Source organism: Rutidosis leptorrhynchoides, chromosome 2 (assembly GCF_046630445.1).
Source record: "Rutidosis leptorrhynchoides isolate AG116_Rl617_1_P2 chromosome 2, CSIRO_AGI_Rlap_v1, whole genome shotgun sequence".
In the NCBI taxonomy this organism is placed as follows: domain Eukaryota; kingdom Viridiplantae; phylum Streptophyta; class Magnoliopsida; order Asterales; family Asteraceae; genus Rutidosis; species Rutidosis leptorrhynchoides.
The window spans coordinates 404,846,718-404,866,347 of record NC_092334.1 but is presented as its reverse complement, the minus strand read 5'-3'; the positions used below and the strand labels follow the sequence as shown (position 1 = coordinate 404,866,347).

The following is a 19,630-nucleotide window of genomic DNA, read 5'->3' as shown; positions in this document are numbered from 1 at the left end:
TTTGGACTAGCATCCATTGACGGTCGTTTGAAGTGTAGTGTGGACTATCCAAAGAGACGGTCATACTTTTGATCGTAAGTTTCTCTCCGCCTCATCAATTTCTCCAAGAAAGGTATATCGTTAACTCCTCTTTTGTTTTTATATTCATGACAATTATTATGGTGTAATTGGATCATTGGGAAAGATTAATCGTGTAAATGTTTTATTAAATAAGTGATTATTTAATCTTGTAAAAGGTTTATATAATAATAAAAGATTATTTTAACTATCCGCTGCATTAATCTGACTAAAAGTACACACGGTTTTCCATCAGTGGTATCAGGGCCGCTTTTACACCATCTTAATTGTCATTTTGTTTAAATTTAGCTTTGTGGTGAATTGGTAACAGTCAAAACCTTTATGGTTTTGAAAGTCAACTTTGTTGATTACCTCATGATGCACGAATAAGATCTGAACAAGAGACTTACTTAATGGCATATAGCTATTCTTACTTTTATACGCCCAAGTACCTTTCGAGGTAAATAACTCACTTCTGAGCCCACGAGTCTCACGGAACCTTGATACGCTACTTCTTATTTAAATACGGTACCATTTGTAGTCACTCCTTAAATTTTGGGACGAAATTTCCATTAACAGGTGGGTAATGTAACGACCCGACTTTTTCGACTAGCTTTTATGCTTTGTATTTTTGCGAAACTGCGTATTTATGCGTACTGTGTTACTTTATTACTCCGGAACCTTGGCATACGTGTTTTATATTCATATATACTTTAAAACGTGCCTTGGTGTATGTAGAATGCTTAACTTGTCCACCGGATGCTTTATAACCGTTAGTGTTACTTGCCGTTACGAATAAACCGCGGACTGCGCGCACGTTTGACTTTTGTCGGAACCGGAACTATTGGACTGCGAAATATTAATTATTATTTTATAATAATAATTACTTGGGCCTTTGGATGCTTAATTTTATTTATTTAATTGCTAAAGCCCAATAGTTAGTCTTGTTGGACTTTCTACCTTGTTGGGCTCAAGCCCACCCTACTCTAGCTAGTGACCCAATTAATTAGCCCAAGCATAATTACTAGTGGCCCATAATAATAAATAAATAATAAATAAATTAATTAGTGAGTCATACTAGCATAACGGGTAAGGTTTATCGAATTGTCACATAAGATTCTAGCAAAAGGACACACTTTAGACACCATTAGTCAAAAAGTAAAGTTTTGTCTCCCCCTCCCCTCCCTCAAAATTTCGGCCACCAAGGAGGCCTCATGGCCACCTCATCAATCCATGTGAATCTCTAATGCTTATAAATACTAGCCTTTAGTCTCTCATTCCAACACTTGATCATTTTGGTTTTTCACACACTTGTTCTTTCTTTCTTTCCATACTTGTAAGTTTTCTTTTTCTTCCTCTTTTCCTTCAATATTTTCGTGTATCATCATCATTCATCTATGGAGATCAAGTTCCTTTTAGCTTGATCTTACTTACATCTTGTTGATTCAAACATGAATCTTTCAAGAACAACAAAGATTCAAGCTTTTTAGCTTGAATCTTCATATCTTTTGTAGATCTACTTCTTTTATACTTTAATCTTTCTATTTTGTAATAAAGATTCAAACTTTTGTTTGTAATCTTCATGCATCTTCAAGATCCAAGCTTTATGCTTCAAGATCTTCAAGAACAAACAAGATGCAAGCTTTCTAGCTTGAATCTTCATATCTTTTTGTTAGATCTAAGTTCTTTTTGCTTTGATCTTGTTATTTTGTTAAAAAGATTCAAACTTGTGTTTGTTATCTTCATATATCTTAAAGATCCAAGCTTTATGCTACAAGATCTTCAAGAACATCAAAGGTTCAAGCTTTCTAGCTTTGCAACCTTGTAACTTGTTTGAAATGGATCCAAGCTCTCTAGCTTAGGGTCCCATCACCTCTTTTGACTTGGATTGTGCTTATACTTGTTGAATTAATGTAAAGTTTGTAACTTTAGTTGTTATTGTGAATTAAAATTGTGTTAAGACTAAGGATATGATGTAACCTTGGTTCATAATCCATCTAAGACTCATGAATGAGTTGTGTTCTTACTTGGTCTTAACATATTGTGTATTGATGGTGAATCTTGGTCAAAAGTGATGCTAAACCATCAACGAGTTGACCACTTGAAGCTACAAGCATCAAGGATGAGAACCGTGATGAGCATCAAGCACCAAGAACCCCACCGGAGCACTTACCTACTGTTTTTAGTATCTGATCAGGCCACCTGAGCTACTGGAAATTTGATTTTCAGTTAGTTCGGTTCGAGTAGATGATTTTCCGTTTAAGCCTCGTCTTAATCCGAGTTACGGTTTTGGATTTATGGCCCTCCGAGAGTCACTACACCCTATTAACGTTGTGCTAAAATTTCTAACCTACTCGCACTTAAACCATTGCCACGGTCAAACGAACACGAGTTAGGTTCTGAAAATTGGTCAGCTGTTAGGGGACTCACATACGGAGCCATAGCCACTAACTATGAGTCTTTTCGATTTACGTAGAGGTCGTAGCAGCTGACCGAAGTCAGCCTATTGTTTCGATCTCTATTCTTGTCGAACTTACTCAGCTTTTATGATGATGAATGATGATGATGATGATGACACTTAAACTTATTTTATGCACTATTAGAATTTATAAAGACAACCTACTGACCTAGTAACCCTTGATTTAGGTTGACGACCTTTCGTACCGACTTACTACTTGCGTACTTTCATTACCGACTTTACCTCTTTTATCACTGTGAGTTATAGCATCCCTTTTTACCACTTTTACTATTTTTGGGACTGAGAATACATGCGCTTTTTACGTTTTACATGTTAGGAATGAGTACTTAAACTTTATATGTGTGTGGGTTATATAACGGCATAAACATTCCCTTTAGCACGGTAACGTTTAGTCATTGGTTTTTGAACCGGTGAACGAATCTTAGATATGGATCCATAGGGTTTGACATCCCCACTCGGGCTAGTCGCGCTAGCATTTAAGGGGTGTTTAATACTTCGTGAACATACGCACTCGCCAAGTGTACTTTCAGGGGGTTATAAACGTTAAGTCTAGTTACCGGGTGCCCACGGTTATACATATACTTTATCATACTGATTTGAATTACTAATTTGAAATGCTTGTTTGAAGCACTGAAATCTCGTGGCCTACATTACATTACTGATTACAAACAAACTATAGCTCACCAACATTCGTGTTAACTTTTTAAGCATGTATTTCTCAGGTGCTTAGACGTTGTTGCTTCCGCTGTTAGACTTGCTGTTAGACTTGCCGTTATAGACTTGCTGTTATGGACCTGCTGTATTAGATTTCCGCTGCATTACTTAGAGATGTCTCAAACATGGAACTTTTATTTTGCATTCGTGACTTACGTTATTTTAAAACAATAGCTTTGTAATGACCTTTGTACCATGTACTCATGTTAATGTTTTCTAGTCATCTTTTGTAAAACGCTATCTTTTTACGAATGCAAAACTGGTTTTCAAACAGCATATAGTGTTTGACCTTGTAATGATCCTGTTGTCGATGATCCGTACACGATGGTTTTGTACGGGGCGTCACAGTTGGTATCAAAGCCTTGGTTGTAGGGAATTAGGTTGCATTAGTGAGTCTAGACCGGACCAAGTAGGATTCACTAATAGGACTAATCTACAACTTGCTTGTTTACTTGTTTCTGCGGGACCTTCTGCATGCTACTGTGTTATATACTGCATGTTACTGCTTATTACTACTGCATGCTACTGCTTACTTTTATTGCTGTATGATCTTACTGCATGCTATTGCTTATCTTTACTGCCATGCGAACTTGCTGTAGGCTTATTTCCGCTATTGCATGATTACTATCTGCTTTCACATGTTACTTTTGTTTAGTGCTGTTGATATTATTGCCATGCTGTGTACTGTTTTAGACAACCTAGGTTGTTGTAGTGCCTGATTACATGCTTGCTTCATGTCTGCCATTCGCTATACCGACTTGGAAAACTTACCTTTCCTAGTTCAGATGTTTTTCTGAACCCTTTTCCCCACTCGTCTAGCCCTAAGGATTAGTATTGTAATCCGCCTGTTAATACCGTTGCACTGTTCCGGAGATCAAAACATTACTTCACGCAATCTAGTAGGAGTACCCCTCGGATTACACGCCCACTAAAGTTGATCCTCAGAGGAGGAGATTTGTGAGGATTTGTCAGAGTAACCGCACCCCGAGCTCACTCTAAATAGCCACGTACGACGTGTGAACATTCGAAGGTTGTTCAGTTCCCGCAAGATGGCTCGTATCTCGTACGTTTTCATGACCGTCACTTATCTCTTTCGTTCTTCACCACTACTCTACGATCTGACCACATTTCTGGATTTAGTACCCTAACACTCTTAGGCATTGTGGAAGTTGGGAGGACATCTCCTTTCACAAGGTCATAGTGTCTTCCACTGATACCCATCCATACCCAAAGACTTGGGAGTCGCCTCAAGACATATCGTATTACTACTTGCTACACGTACAACTCGACACGAGACCCAGATTGAAATTCTAGAAAGGAACCTAACGACATTACCTGAACCCGAATATTTTGAAGAAATTTCGGGACATTTAGGCATTGATGCATGACCTACGGAACCTACGCACTCACACCAAGAAACCGTGAGATTAATTATGTAGATTTTGTTTTGAGATAGCATAGATAAAGCACCATTAGATGAAATTGAGTAGAACTTGGAGTGATCACGTTACATTGACCATATGGAGTGATATTGGAATGAACGTACGATTTAGTACAATATAATGACGCCAGGCCAGCGTGGTTATATTGAAGTAAATCATGCAGAAGTTCCAATGTTACTATATAAGGAATTTGAAGCGATTCAAGGGAAATTTTGGTAGGAACCACTTGAGTATACGCATTATGGTCTGATAAAGGTAGGAATAACCACTTAGCCTAGGTACTGTAAGAGAAGGGCCTGGATTGCAGAATTGATAACCCGAAAATTTGTTATAGATATACACACCCTGGGCACTTAAGTAAAAAGTTCTCAAATAGGAAAAACTTTGGACTTACTTGCGGTAGAGCAATCGTTATCTCAGTTATGGAGACTCGCATGGATCCTGATTTTTGTTAGGGTGCATTTCTTCACAACGTTTATTAACTCTGAGATGTTAATACTAGAGTGATAGAAACCTTACATCTAAGAACTTTAGCGTTATGACTTGTAATCCATTAACAACCATAAGAGTTAAGTATTCTATAGGACAAAGTAATGGTAATCTGGCAGAGATAGAGGAATTATTTAAGGTAGTATCTTATAATTAACAGGTGGGTCATTTGGAGATGACCTCATGCCGACGAAACTTGGAAGTTTTATAGTAGTAGTTGGAAAGGATTAGTTACCTACGCACAAGCAGATGTTATATGAGAAGGTTGATGGAATTTTTCACGATAGTATAATAAGATTTAGTTGAAATGGACTTTAGGATTAACCTAATACTCATCAAGTTAGGAAGCTTTGATGAAATAGTTGGAACAGATTGGATTTCAAGGATGAAAGCCTAAGTATTTATAGTAAGAATATTATTCGTATACCTCGCGAGAATGGTGAGCCAGAAGACATCTGGGTTACTTCAACAACCCGAGATCCCACAATGGAAATGGGAAGGGATGACGATGGATTTCATCCTGAAGACTACCAAAAACAATAGGCAGTTATGACACCATCTGGGTTATCGTTGACCGCCTCACCAAATCTGCTCACTTTCTAGCCATGAAAGGAACCGATACAATGGACAAACCTGCACAATGATACATAAAGGAAAATGTATCCCGTCACTTCGGCAATTCAAATTCTATCTTAAGGACTGGCCAGGAATCTTATTTGATACTCATTCTTACGCGACTCTAAATCCGAACTTACTCCGAGAGATTTCTTATTTGATGATAATCGTACCATCATCCTTCTTACGTCAATATTAGTCGTACCAGTTCGAAATTTCTAAAATAAATAGGTAGTTAATTCCCATCCTCATACTCTCCCACTCGTATCTCACTTATAAGCAACAACTTCACACTTAAGCATTTTTGGTCAAAGGACTTATGTTCTACTAAAAGTCATCAACCACATTTAAATTCAATAGTTTTTATTACCTCAAATGTCACCCGAAATTTTCAAAAATCTTTTACTCGATCTTTTCCCAACTTGTAATCTCCGAAATATGAAAATTTGTTTGCCAAGATTTTACACACACCATTTTACTGTGCGATCCTCTCAAAGTTTTATAAAAAATTATTTTATTGCCATTCGTACAAATTTTAGAAACCGTATATGTTAAATAATTACTTATTTTGACTAGTACACATGAAATTTTACTTTCACTTTTACAAATCAAAGCTTTTATTCAAAAGATATTTTACCTTAAATGGTACGTGTTGCACATAACCCTAGTTTGCTAAGAACTTCGTTTCTTTTCTTACATTGTCACCTTAAGCGATTTTTATAAAATTTTCGTTGCTTGTCAATATAAAATTTTTCGTTGCTTATTCGTATCCAAGTCTTCATGGAGACTTTACAAGCATCGAAACCGAGAGATTCATGGGTGTGTATGTGATGAAGGCACTTACTACCACGTCATGCAGAGCCTTCGGGCATCCATCAACACTTAAACCATTCAAAATTACTGCGTTACCCTAGGGATCTTATCCTTCACACCTGTCCAAGCGATGCTCTATCTTACACAACTCAAAGTCTTGACTTATTCCAAGGGATTCTCATCTAGCGATATTAACATCATCAGTACTCCGATTTTAATATTGGCCATAACCTGTTTGGCATTTTTGCAAAGTCAAGAAACAATTAACTTCTCATCCTTATGCTCTATCCTTCATACCTCACTTTTTAGCAACGGCTTCGCACGTGAACATTTTTGGGCCAAAGACTTAGGTCCTGATAATTTTCAAAACTACATTTAAGTCATTAGTTTTCATTACCTAGTAACATGTCAACCGATGATTCAAAGATTTTTCACTCGACATTTTTCAACTCATAACCTCTGAAATACGAAAAACTATATTTATCAAAATATTTTGATTTTACACGTTGCTTATTTGTGCGGTCCGCACGAGATTATGGACAAATGAAAGTAATAAAATTTTTCGGTCACTTACGCGATTTATAAAATCATATATGTATATATATAATTAAGTTAACAAATTTACCCTTACTTATTTTGGTTAATACCTACTAAATTATACCTTCAAATTATTTAACAATCGCTCCTTTAATGAGTTGTTTAACTTAAGTCAAATAGTTTTATGCAAAATGGTACACGTTGTACATATTTCTAAATTTACTAAGAACTTCGTTCCGTTTATGTTGTCACATCAAACGTTTAAAGGTTTTTCAAAACTTCCTTGGTTGATTTTAAAGGTTTTCGTATTAAGCTACACCATGTATGGATCACACTTCTTCTCGCCCTCCGTTAGGGATGAAGCTTACTATTAAAATCCTTGTTAAAAACACTTGAGCCACTTTGGGTGGCATATTTAAAAAAAAAAAAAATTTGTTAAGAAGTCTTTGCGCTCATGAAATGTTCCTCTTAAGGTTAGACTTGGCAAAAACGCGAGCCGATAAATCAGTCTTCTGATGTACACTCAGTGTTTACCCGATTGTAGGAAAGGAACTAGTTAGGTTTCTACTCTCAATATTTCACGGCTAATCGCAACACCCTCGTAAACGTCATCTCTAGGATTCATTATGTTGAGGTACAATAAATCATTGTTGGAGATTCTCTTAACTTGGAGTAAATCATTCTTTATGACCAGGAGTTCACGTATCTTCTCATCCGCGCATCCCCTTAAGTATAAGGATAAATTCAGAACAAACTATTCGGAGAATTCACTCTCGTTCAAGGACCACACTTTTCGTGCGATTTTCTTTCGGAAATGTAACATAAGATACCTTAAGAATCTATGAATCTTGTTATCCTCTTGGAAAGGACTGCTTAAAACATCTGTAACACGGATATGGTTACTCCACACATTCCTTCCTTCGCCGGTTGCAACTATATGTTGTTCTAGTTAATGTTAACCCTAACCTCAACATGTAACTGAAAGGAAAAAGTTACATTATGGAACTGTTCACCTGTAGTATGGTAAACTAAGGTGATATACTTCATTGTTCGTTCAGACCGTCCTGAAGACACTATAGATAATTATGGCTTGCATTTCAAATAAGTCCGATTAGCCACTTTCAGCTAAAAATTTCAATTCATTTAGTCAAATGAAACGTTCTTAAATATCGGGTTCTTTATGCCTATGGTCTCCCTCCGAAATTTAGGGGTTAGTGAAATCCGCGGCCAATACTATCTATACATCAAATCGCATAGTTGTGATCACCATGTTTTCCATTTCACCTGTCAGCTTTATATTTTGACATAAACGCTCGATGTTTTAAATGAGTTTGGTAACATTCATGATGCATTTCATGCATCCAGCTTACTGAAAATACCTGTAAGGCTAAAAACATCAAATTTCCTTTTGTGGGTATATATATTCGGATGACATATTAGCAAGAAACGAAATCAACTTGTTGATCTCTTAGGACAAGAGACTTACTTAATGACATATAGCTATTCTTACTTTTATACGCCCAAGTACCTTTCGAGGTAAATAACTCACTTCTGAGCCCACGAGTCTCACGGAACCTTGATATGCTACTTCTTATTTAAATATGGTACCATTTGTAGTCACTCCTTAAATTTCGAGATGAAATTTCCATTAACAGGTGGGTAATGTAACGACCCGACTTTTTCGACTAGCTTTTATGCTTTGTATTTTTGCAAAACTGCGTATTTGTGCGTACTGTGTTACTTTATTACTCCGAAACCTTGGCATACGTGTTTTATATTCATATATACTTTAAAACGTGCCTTGGTGTATGTAGAATGCTTAACTTGTCCACCGGATGCTTTATAACCGTTAGTGTTACTTGCCGTTACGAATAAACCGCGGACTGCGCGCACGTTTGACTTTTGTCAGAATCGGAACTTTTGGGCTGCGAAATATTAATTATTATTTTATAATAATAATTACTTGGGCCTTTGGATGCTTAATTTTATTTATTTAATTGCTAAAGCCCAATAGTTAGTCTTGTTGGACTTTCTACCTTGTTGGGCTCAAGCCCACCCTACTCTAGCTAGTGACCCAATTAATTAGCCCAAGCATAATTACTAGTGGCCCATAATAATAAATAAATAATAAATAAATTAATTAGTGAGTCATACTAGCATAATGGGTAAGGTTTATCTAATTGTCACATGGGATTCAAGCAAAAGGACACACTTTAGACACCATTAGCCAAAAAGTAAAGTTTTGTCTCCCCCTCCCCTCCCTCAAAATTTCGGCCACCAAGGAGGCCGCATGGCCACCTCATCAATCCATGTGAATCTCTAATGCTTATAAATACTAGCCTTTAGTCTCTCATTCCAACACTTGATCATTTTGGTTTTTCACACACTTGTTCTTTCTTTCTTTCCATACTTGTAAGTTTTCTTTTTCTTCCTCTTTTCCTTCAATATTTTCATGTATCATCATCATTCATCTATGGAGATCAAGTTCCTTTTAGCTTGATCTTACTTATATCTTGTTGATTCAAGCATGAATCTTTCAAGAACAACAAAGATTCAAGCTTTCTAGCTTGAATCTTCATATCTTTTGTAGATCTACTTCTTTTATACTTTAATCTTTCTATTTTGTAATAAAGATTCAAACTTTTGTTTGTAATCTTCATGCATCTTCAAGATCCAAGCTTTATGCTTCAAGATCTTCAAGAACAAACAAGATGCAAGCATTCTAGCTTGAATCTTCATATCTTTTTGTTAGATCTAAGTTCTTTTTGCTTTGATCTTGTTATTTTGTTAAAAAGATTCAAACTTGTGTTTGTTATCTTCATATATCTTAAAGATCCAAGCTTTATGCTTCAAGATCTTCAAGAACATCAAAGGTTCAAGCTTTCTAGCTTTGCAACCTTGTAACTTGTGTGAAATGGATCCAAGCTCTCTAGCTTAGGGTTCCATCACCTCTTTTTGACTTGGATTGTGCATATACTTGTTGAATTAATGTAAAGTTTGTAACTTTAGTTGTTATTGTGAATTGAAATTGTGTTAAGACTAAGGATATGATGTAACCTTGGTTCATCATCCATCTAAGACTCATGAATGAGTTGTGTTCTTACTTGGTCTTAAAATATTGTGTATTGATGGTGAATCTTGGTCAAAAGTGATGCTAAACCATCAACGAGTTGTACACTTGAAGCTACAAGCATCAAGGATGAGAACCGTGATGAGCATCAAGCACCAAGAACCCCACCGGAGCACTTACCTACTATTTTTCGTATCTGATCAAGCCTCTTGGGCTACTGGAAAGATGATTTTCAGTTAGTTCGATTCGAGTATATGATTTTCCGTTTAGGCCTCGTCTTAATCCGAGTTACGGTTTAGGATTTATTGCCCTCCGAGAGTCACTACACCCTATTAACGTTGTGCTGAAATTTCTGACCTACTTGCACTTAAACCATCGCCACGGTCAAACGAAGACGATTTAGGTACTGAAAATTGGTCAGCTGTTAGGGGACTCACATACGGAGCCATAGGCACTGACTATGCGTCTTTTCGATTTACGTAGAGGTCGTACCAGCTGACCGAAGTCAGCCTATTATTTCAATCTCTATTCTTGTCGAACTTACTTAGCCTTTATGATGATGAATGATGATGATGATGACACTTAAACTTATTTTATGCACTATTAGAATTTATAAAGACAACCTACTGACCTAGTAACCCTTGATTTAGGTTGACGACCTTTCGGACCGACTTACTACTTGCGTACTTTCATTACCGACTTTACCGCTTTTATCACTGTGAGTTATAGCATCCATTTTTACCACTTTTACTATTTTTGGGACTGAGAATACATGCGCTTTTTACGTTTTACATGTTAGGCACGAGTACTTAAACTTTATATGTGTGTGGGTTATATAACGGCATAAACATTCCCTTTAGCACGGTAACGTTTAGTCATTGGTTTTTGAACAAAGTACATACATTGACAAAATCTTACAAAGGTTTAACATGTAAAACTCCAAGCGCGGAGCATTGCCCATGCAAAAGAGCATAACCTTGAGCAAGTCTCAAAGTCCTATCACACCTGATTAGATAAGACGAATGAAATGTGTTCCGTATGCTTCGGCTATAGGATCCATTATGTATGCCATGTTATGTACTAGACCTGATGTCTCGTTAGCCTTAAGTTTGATGAGACGTTATCAACAGAATCCATGTGAAGAACATTGGATTACTGTTAAGAGCATTCTTAAGTATTTGTGGAGAACTAAAGATATGTTTTTGGTTTACGGTGGTTTGGAAGAAGAGTTGAGTATTAGATGTTATACAGATGCTAGTTTCCAAACTGATCGAGATGATTCTCGATCCCAATCAGGGTATGTCTTTGTCATGAATGATGGGGCAGTTGATTGGAGAAGCTCAAAGCAGAGCACTGTTGCACAGTCTACAACGAAAGCAGAATACATTGCTGCCTCAGAAGCTGCTCAAGAAGGTGTCTGGATTAAGAAGTTTATTGCTGAACTCAGAGTAGTTCCCAGCATTGAATTCCCTAATGGAAATGTACTATGATAATTCAAGTGCTATTATACTTGCGAAAGAATCACGTGTACGTAAAGGTAGCAGACACATTCTTCGAAAGTTTGACTACATTCAAGAAGTCGTTGAGAGGAATGATATTAGTATTCTTAAGGTTCATACAGATGATAATGTGGCTGACCCGTTCACAAAGCCCATGACACACAACAAGCATGATGATCATGCTAGTATTATTGGACTTCGTTATGCTGCTGATCTTTTTAATTTGTAATTTAGTATTTGGATATTTCTGAAACATTAAACAGTATTATCATAATGAATTTTTTTTTGAAAGGCAATATAAATTTTATTACTCACAAAACAGTATACAATGGTTATGTCTCGATTACTATACAAAATTAGGCTAAGAACCCAAACTCACATGCTAACTAACAAGGTGTTGTTAACAATTATACAATAATACGTTTTGGGTTATGAAGCCACTCATGCCAAACTATAGATTTCGATTTGCACCTTTTCGATATCCACTCAAACGATTTAACTTGAATTTCACATAGTGCAACCGGAGCCGTCCAACATTTGTTGTTGAAAATTTTTTGATTCCGATTCCACCATATGAGGTAGCCGCACGTCCAAATCAAAGCTTGCCATATCAAGGACCCTTCTTCCAACATCGCAATAGTTGGAGAAGCCAAGAACAATTCGTTGATACTTAAAGACGAGGAAATGTTCAAGCCCCACCAATCAAACACTTTAGACCAAACTTCGAACGCATGCTTACAAAATAGGATGGCATGGTCAACTGATTCCACATCGTCGTCACAAAGTGGGCAACGAACGGTGTGTAAGTCGATCCCACGCTTATCCAATTCTATAAGAGATGCAATTCTTTTCTTTCGAACACGCCAAGTAAAGACTTCCACTTTTTTTGGAACCAAAGAATTATGAATTGTACCCGCAAAATTTGACCCGACACATATAGTATTTGAATCAAGTAAGAATGATAATTTTTTTGTTGTAAAATTACCATTCCCACTAAGATTCTAATACCATGCATCAGGTTTTGAGTTGAGGGTGGTACTCGAAACTGCAGAATTTAGCTCATCTAGCTGCGCACTTGTTCGACCCGTTGGTTGTCGAATCCATTCCCAATTACCGCTGCCATCTTGAAGAACACGCTCACTAACCGTCACATTAGGATTCTGATCAAGCCTGAATAACCTTTCGAATCTGCTTTTGAGGGTGGTCGAACCCACCCAAACATCCGTCCAAAAACTAGTCATGCACCCGTCACCTATTTTCTTGCTGAATGATTCTTTGAACGCAACACCGGTGGAATTGATTTGATCACCTGCTTTAACAATATTTGCCCAAGTAGTATTACATGAAATAAGTTTATGATTACGGGCCAAATCGAACCCACCCGAGGGACCATAAATGCTAGAAATAACCTTGACCCACAAAGCGGTGGGTTCGGTTAAAAACCTCCACTACCACTTGCCGATCAAGGCTAAATTTTTGCTTTTTAAAGAGCCCAAATTTAACCCACCCGCCCCGTATGGTAATAAAACCTTCTCCCATTTGACCCATGAAATTTTGGAGTCATTCCCCGTCCCGCCCCAAAAAAAATTACGTCTCACACTCTCAAGTTTTTTGATCACACATGGCGAGGCACGGAAGAGTGAGAAGAAGTACAACGGAAGACTATTTAACACCGATTTTACAAGAGTTAGGCGACCACCAATCGACATCGTACGTGCTTTCCAATCCGAAAGCCTTTTCGAGAATTTATCGATAACCGGTTCCCAACAACTAATTTTATTTGATTTAGCACCAACCGGTAAACCAAGATAGATAAAGGGTAGTGAATCATAAGCGCAACCAAAACATTTTGCCATAAACTTAACTTCGAACGAATCTACCCCCACACCATACAACTTGCTCTTTTTATAACTCACTTTTAGTCCCGAGGTTAACTCAAAGCTCTTAAGTAGTTTCATCAAGTTTCGCATGTTTTGACTACTCCAATCCCCGAAATAAATTGTATCATCCGCATATTGGAGATGGAGATACAAATTCGATCACTTCCAATATTAACACCGGAAAAAAGATTAGAATTAACCGCGGATTTAGTGAGTGCATTAAGACCTTAGGCCGCAAGAATGAAAAGAAAGGGGGAAAGCGGGTCGCCTTGCCTCACCCCCCTTGCCAAGTTGAATTCACTAGTAGGAGAACCGTTAACGAGAACTGAAATTGAGGCCGATCTAAGACAAGAAAGTATCCAATGTTGCCATCGAACACCAAATCCCATAAATTCCATAACCTCTACTAAGAATTCCCAACTTAAACAATCAAATGCTTTCTCAAGGTCCACTTTGAAAATAAGACTTTTCGAACGCGATCGTTTCAAGTAATCAAGAGATTCATTCGCAATTAGTGCCCCATCTAAAATATTTCTACCCCTTATGAAAGCACTTTGTTCGTGACCCACAAGATTAGGAACAACTTTACGAATGTAGTGACCCGAACTTTTCCATGTTTATATATATATAAAATGAAATTGTTATTTACATGATTAAGTGTTTCCAACATTTTAAGCAATCAAACTTGTTAAGACTTGATTAATTGAAATAGGTTTCATATAGACAATTGACCACCCAAGTTGACCGGTGATTCACGAACGTTAAAACTTGTAAAAACTATACGATGACATATATATGGTTATATATATAGTTAACATGATTTTATTATAAGTATGTATCTCATTAGGTATTTTAACAATGAGTTATATATATAAAAATGAGACTATTAATTTAAGGAACTCGAAAACGATATATATAACGATTATCGTTATAACAACGTCTTACTAGGTACATATGAATCATATTAAGATATTGATACACTTGGTTAATTATGTTAAATGATAAGTAAATATATTATTAAGTATATTAACAATGAAATACATATGTAAAAATAAGACTACTAACTTAATGATTTCGAAACGAGACATATATGTAACGATTATCGTTGTAACGACATTTAACTGTATATATATCATACTAAGATATATTATATATCATAATATCATGATAATATAACAATTTAACATCTCATTTGTTATAATAAATAATGGGTTAACAACATTCAACAAGATCGTTAACCTAAAGGTTTCAAAACAACATTTACATGTAACGACTAACGATGACTTAACGACTCAGTTAAAATGTATATACATGTAGTATTTTAATATGTATTCATACACTTTTGAAAGACTTCAAGACACTTATCAAAATACTTCTACTTAACAAAAATGCTTACAATTACATCCTCGTTCAGTTTCATCAACAATTCTACTCGTATGCACCCGTATTCGTACTCGTACAATACACAGCTTTTAGATGTATGTACTATTGGTATATACACTCCAATGATCAGCTTTTAGAAGCCCATGTGAGTCACCTAACACATGTGGGAACCATCATTTGGCAACTAGCATAAAATATCTTATAAAATTACAAAAATATGAGTAATCATTCAGGACTTATTTACATGAAAACAAAATTACATATCCTTTATATCTAATCCATACACCAACGACCAAAAACACCTACAAACACTTTAATTCTTCAATTTTCTTCATCTAATTGATCTCTCTCAAGTTCTATCTTCAAGTTCTAAGTGTTCTTCATAAATTCCAAAAGTTCTAGTTTCATAAAATCAAGAATACTTCCAAGATTGCAAGTTTACTTCCAAGTTTTCTAAATCCATTCCAAGTAATCATCCAAGATCAAGAAACCTTTGTTACTTACAGTAGGTTATCTTTCTAATACAAGGTAATAATCATATTCAAACTTTAATTCAATTTCTATAACTATAATAATCTTATTTCGAGTGGAAATCTTACTTGAAATTGTTTTCGTGTCATGATTCTGCTTCAAGAACTTTCAAGCCATCCAAGGATCCTTTGAAGCTAGATCTATTTTTCTCATTTCCAGTAGGTTTATCCAAGGAACTTGAGGTAGTAATGATGTTCATAACATCATTCTATTCATACATATAAAGCTATCTTATTCGAAGGTTTAAACTTGTAATCACTAGAACATAGTTTAGTTAATTCTAAACTTGTTCACAAATAAAAGTTAATCCTTCTAACTTGACTTTTAAAATCAACTAAATACATGTTCTATATCTATATGATATGCTAACTTAATGATTTAAAACCTGGAAACACGAAAAACACCGTAAAACCGGATTTACGCCGTCGTAGTAACACCGCGGGTTGTTTTGGGTTAGTTAATTAAAAACTATGATAAACTTTGATTTAAAAGTTGTTATTCTGGGAAAATGATTTTTATTATGAACATGAAACTATATCCAAAAATTATGGTTAAACTCAAAGTGGAAGTATGTTTTCTAAAATGGTCATCTAGACGTTGTTCTTTCGACTAAAATGACTACCTTTACAAAAATGACTTGTAACTTATTTTTTCGACTATAAACCTATACTTTTTCTATTTAGATTCATAAAATATAGTTCAATATGAAACCATAGCAATTTGATTCACTCAAAACGGATTTAAAATGAAGAAGTTATGGGTAAAACAAGATTTGATAATTTTTCTCATTTTAGCTACGTGAAAATTGGTAACAAATCTATTCCAACCATAACTTAATCAACTTGTATTGTATATTATGTAATCTTGAGATACCATAGACACGTATACAATGTTTCGACCTATCATGTCGACACATCTATATATATTTCGGAACAACCATAGACACTCTATATGTAAATGTTGGAGTTAGCTATACAGGGTTCAGGTTGATTCCAAAATATATATAGTTTGAGTTGTGATCAATACTGAGATACGTATACACTGGGTCGTGGATTGATTCAAGATAATATTTATCAATTTATTTCTGTACATCTAACTGTGGACAACTAGTTGTAGGTTACTAACGAGGACAGCTGACTTAATAAACTTAAAACATCAAAATATATTAAAAGTGTTGTAAATATATTTTGAACATACTTTGATATATATGTATATATTGTTATAGGTTCGTGAATCAACCAGTGGCTAAGTCTTACTTCCCAACGAAGTAAAAATCTGTGAAAGTAAGTTATAGTCCCACTTTTAAAATCTAATATTTTTGGGATGAGAATATATGCAGGTTTTATAAATGATTTACAAAATAGACACAAATACGTGAAACTACATTCTATGGTTGAATTATCGAAATCGAATATGCCCCTTTTTATTAAGTCTGGTAATCTAAGAATTAGGGAACAGACACCCTAATTGACGCGAATCCTAAAGATAGATCTATTGGGCCTAACAAACCCCATCCAAAGTACCGGATGCTTTAGTACTTCAAAATTTATATCATATCCAAAGGGTGTCCCGGAATGATGGAGATATTCTTATATATGCATCTTGTTAATGTCGGTTACCAGGTGTTCACCATATGAATGATTTTTATCTCTATGTATGAGATGTGTATTGAAATATGAAATCTTGTGGTCTATTGTTACGATTTGATATATATAGGTTAAACTTATAACTCACCAACATTTTTGTTGACGTTTAAAGCATGTTTATTCTCAGGTGTATACTAAGAGCTTCCGCTTTTGCATACTAAAATAAGAACAAGATTTGGAGTCCATGTTTGTATGATATTGTGTAAAAACTGCATTCAAGAAACTGATTTCGATGTAACATATTTGTATTGTAAACCATTATGTAATGGTCGTGTGTAAACAGGATATTTTAGATTATCATTATTTGATAATCTACGTAAAGCTTTTTAAACCTTTATTTATGAAATAAAGGTTATGGTTTGTTTTAAAAATGAATGCAGTCTTTGAAAAACGTCTCATATAGAGGTCAAAACCTCGCAACGAAATCAATTAATATGGAACATTTTTAATCAATAAGAACGGGACATTTCAGCGAAGGCGGTTGGATAACAATTTCGCAATGATTTATAGTAACTCCCTATCAAACTAATTGGTCTATAATCGTTTAAAGAGGTTGGATCCGACTTTTTGGGGACGAGGGTGATAAAGGATGCATTACAACCTTTAGAAAAATCACCTTTATCCCAAAATTGATTTATAGCGTTTAAAAGATCTTCCTTAATTAGATTCCAATATTTTTTGTAAAAACTTAGGTTGAAACCGTCGGGACCCGGAGCCTTTGTTCCACCACATTCTTTAATGGCCTCCCAAACCTCCTTTTCACAGAATTTTAGTTCCAAATCAGAAGCTTCTGATGGTGAAAGTTTACCCACTGCAGGCCCATTACATGAATCAGGCCCAACTGGGCAGAACCAATTCCATAAGCAAGGCCTGTTGGAATTTTTAGCACCAAAAATATTCTCGAAGTGGCTTCTGATATTCGATTTGACCACATATGGGTTTTCATTCCATTCCCCTTCGATATTGAGCCCCCGAGTCCCCGAATGTTACTCTTATTATACTTTCTTTTGATTGACGAATGGAAAAATTTTGAGTTTTCATCCCCCTCGACAACCCAACAATTTCTAGCTTTTTGTTTTAACATGTTGATTTTAGTGTTCTCTTTCTCTAACCAATTCTTTCTAGTTTCTAACCATACTTTTCTTTCATCATCATCAAGAGGACAACTTTCGGCCTTTTTCTCCCACTCTTCGACCTTTTTTTTTTAGTATATTGATTTCACTATCTAAAGAACCAAACTCGTTATTACTCCATTCTTTAAGCGCGAACTTAACGTTTTTCAATTTATCACGGAATATACAATCAAGACGGCTACTAGTAACCGGTTCACTCCAACCTCCTTCAACAATAGCATCCACCCCAACCTTTTGAAACCACACATTGAAAATTTTAAATGGTTTAGGCCCATAGTCTATGATTTTATCTCTTAACATTAAAGGATAATGATCCGAAACCCTTCGGTCAAGTGGGACAACCGAGAGGTCACTCCATTCATCAAAGGATAAATCGGACACAAGATACCTATCCAACTTGCTAAACTTTACCCCATCATCGCTTATTCTAGTGAATTTTCGGCCATTGATTGGAATTTCAATTAAGTTATTTCTATTAATGAAGTCGTTGAATCTAGTTGCCCGTCTTTTGTTAAATTCACAATTCATACGGTCTGACTCTTCTCGAACCTCATTAAAGTCACCGCATAATACCCACGCCAAATCAATACCAACACCCGACAAAACACTATCTAAGGACTTCCACATAATCTTTTTACTCGCATCATCATGAGGCACGTATATATTCAGAATAATAGATTCTTTTCCCGATCCTATCCATTTACCTCTAACCGCCAAAAAATAATCACTACATAGGGTACTTGTCGCACTAAAAGATTTCGTATCCCAAATCAATAACATACCACCCGACTTCCCTACTACTTCCTTTTGAATAAACCCAAAGTCACTATTATCCCATAAGGACCCAACCTATTGCTCATTCAATTGTTTACATCTTGTCTCTTGAATCGCAATAAAATCTGGTTTCTCACAATAACATAAGTCTTTAACCCACCCGAATTTCCCTTTTACACCAAAACCACGCACATTTAACGTTATAATCTTCATAATAAAACTATAGTTAAACGATATGGGAAAGTGGCACTTACTGAGGGTTAAAGGCATTCCACCTTAACCCGATTTGGCTACCAAACTCCCTGATTTCTTCCTCACCAATCGAATGTAATAGGGAATCAGAACACCTGCTGATCATTTTCATTTATATCACTGTGTTCTATATTAGCATGTTTAATCCATGAGTAACTGTTGATTATTCAAAATCTCCATAATCAATCATGTAATGAGAATAACATGAATTAAGATTAATATGAATGTTGGTTATATTTATTGATGATAAATAGTTAACTTGCAGAGACCAAATTCATATGTATTCATTGATGATGGAATGACCCAACCGAGATAT

The 19,630-nt window shown here is 35.7% G+C and overlaps 1 protein-coding gene across 1 annotated transcript; it reads right to left on the bottom strand.

The window, feature by feature from the left end:
- Positions 1-12,716: 12,716 nt before the first annotated feature.
- Positions 12,717-19,426, bottom strand: LOC139889118 (uncharacterized). The gene is made up of 5 exons (XM_071872087.1): positions 19,317-19,426; positions 19,223-19,232; positions 18,323-19,137; positions 17,772-18,025; positions 12,717-13,024 (listed from the first exon to the last, which is right to left on the bottom strand). Exons 1-5 carry the CDS (start codon positions 19,424-19,426, stop codon positions 12,717-12,719), a joined length of 1,497 nt encoding a protein of 498 aa, XP_071728188.1.
- Between the last annotated feature and the right edge of the window lie 204 nt (positions 19,427-19,630).

What these genes read in the sequence shown, in the direction of transcription:
- LOC139889118 (XM_071872087.1), bottom strand. Translation starts at nt 19,426, where the DNA reads ATGAAAATGATCAGCAGGTGTTCTGATTCCCTATTACATTCGATTGGT. An exon ending in GTGGGAGAAAAAGGCCGAAA is followed by an intron (nt 18,026 to 18,322) that starts GTTGTCCTCTTG and finishes AAATTCCAACAG; the next exon opens with GCCTTGCTTATGGAATTGGT. An exon ending in AAATCAATTTTGGGATAAAG is followed by an intron (nt 13,025 to 17,771) that starts GTGATTTTTCTA and finishes TTGTTAAAGCAG; the next exon opens with GTGATCAAATCAATTCCACC.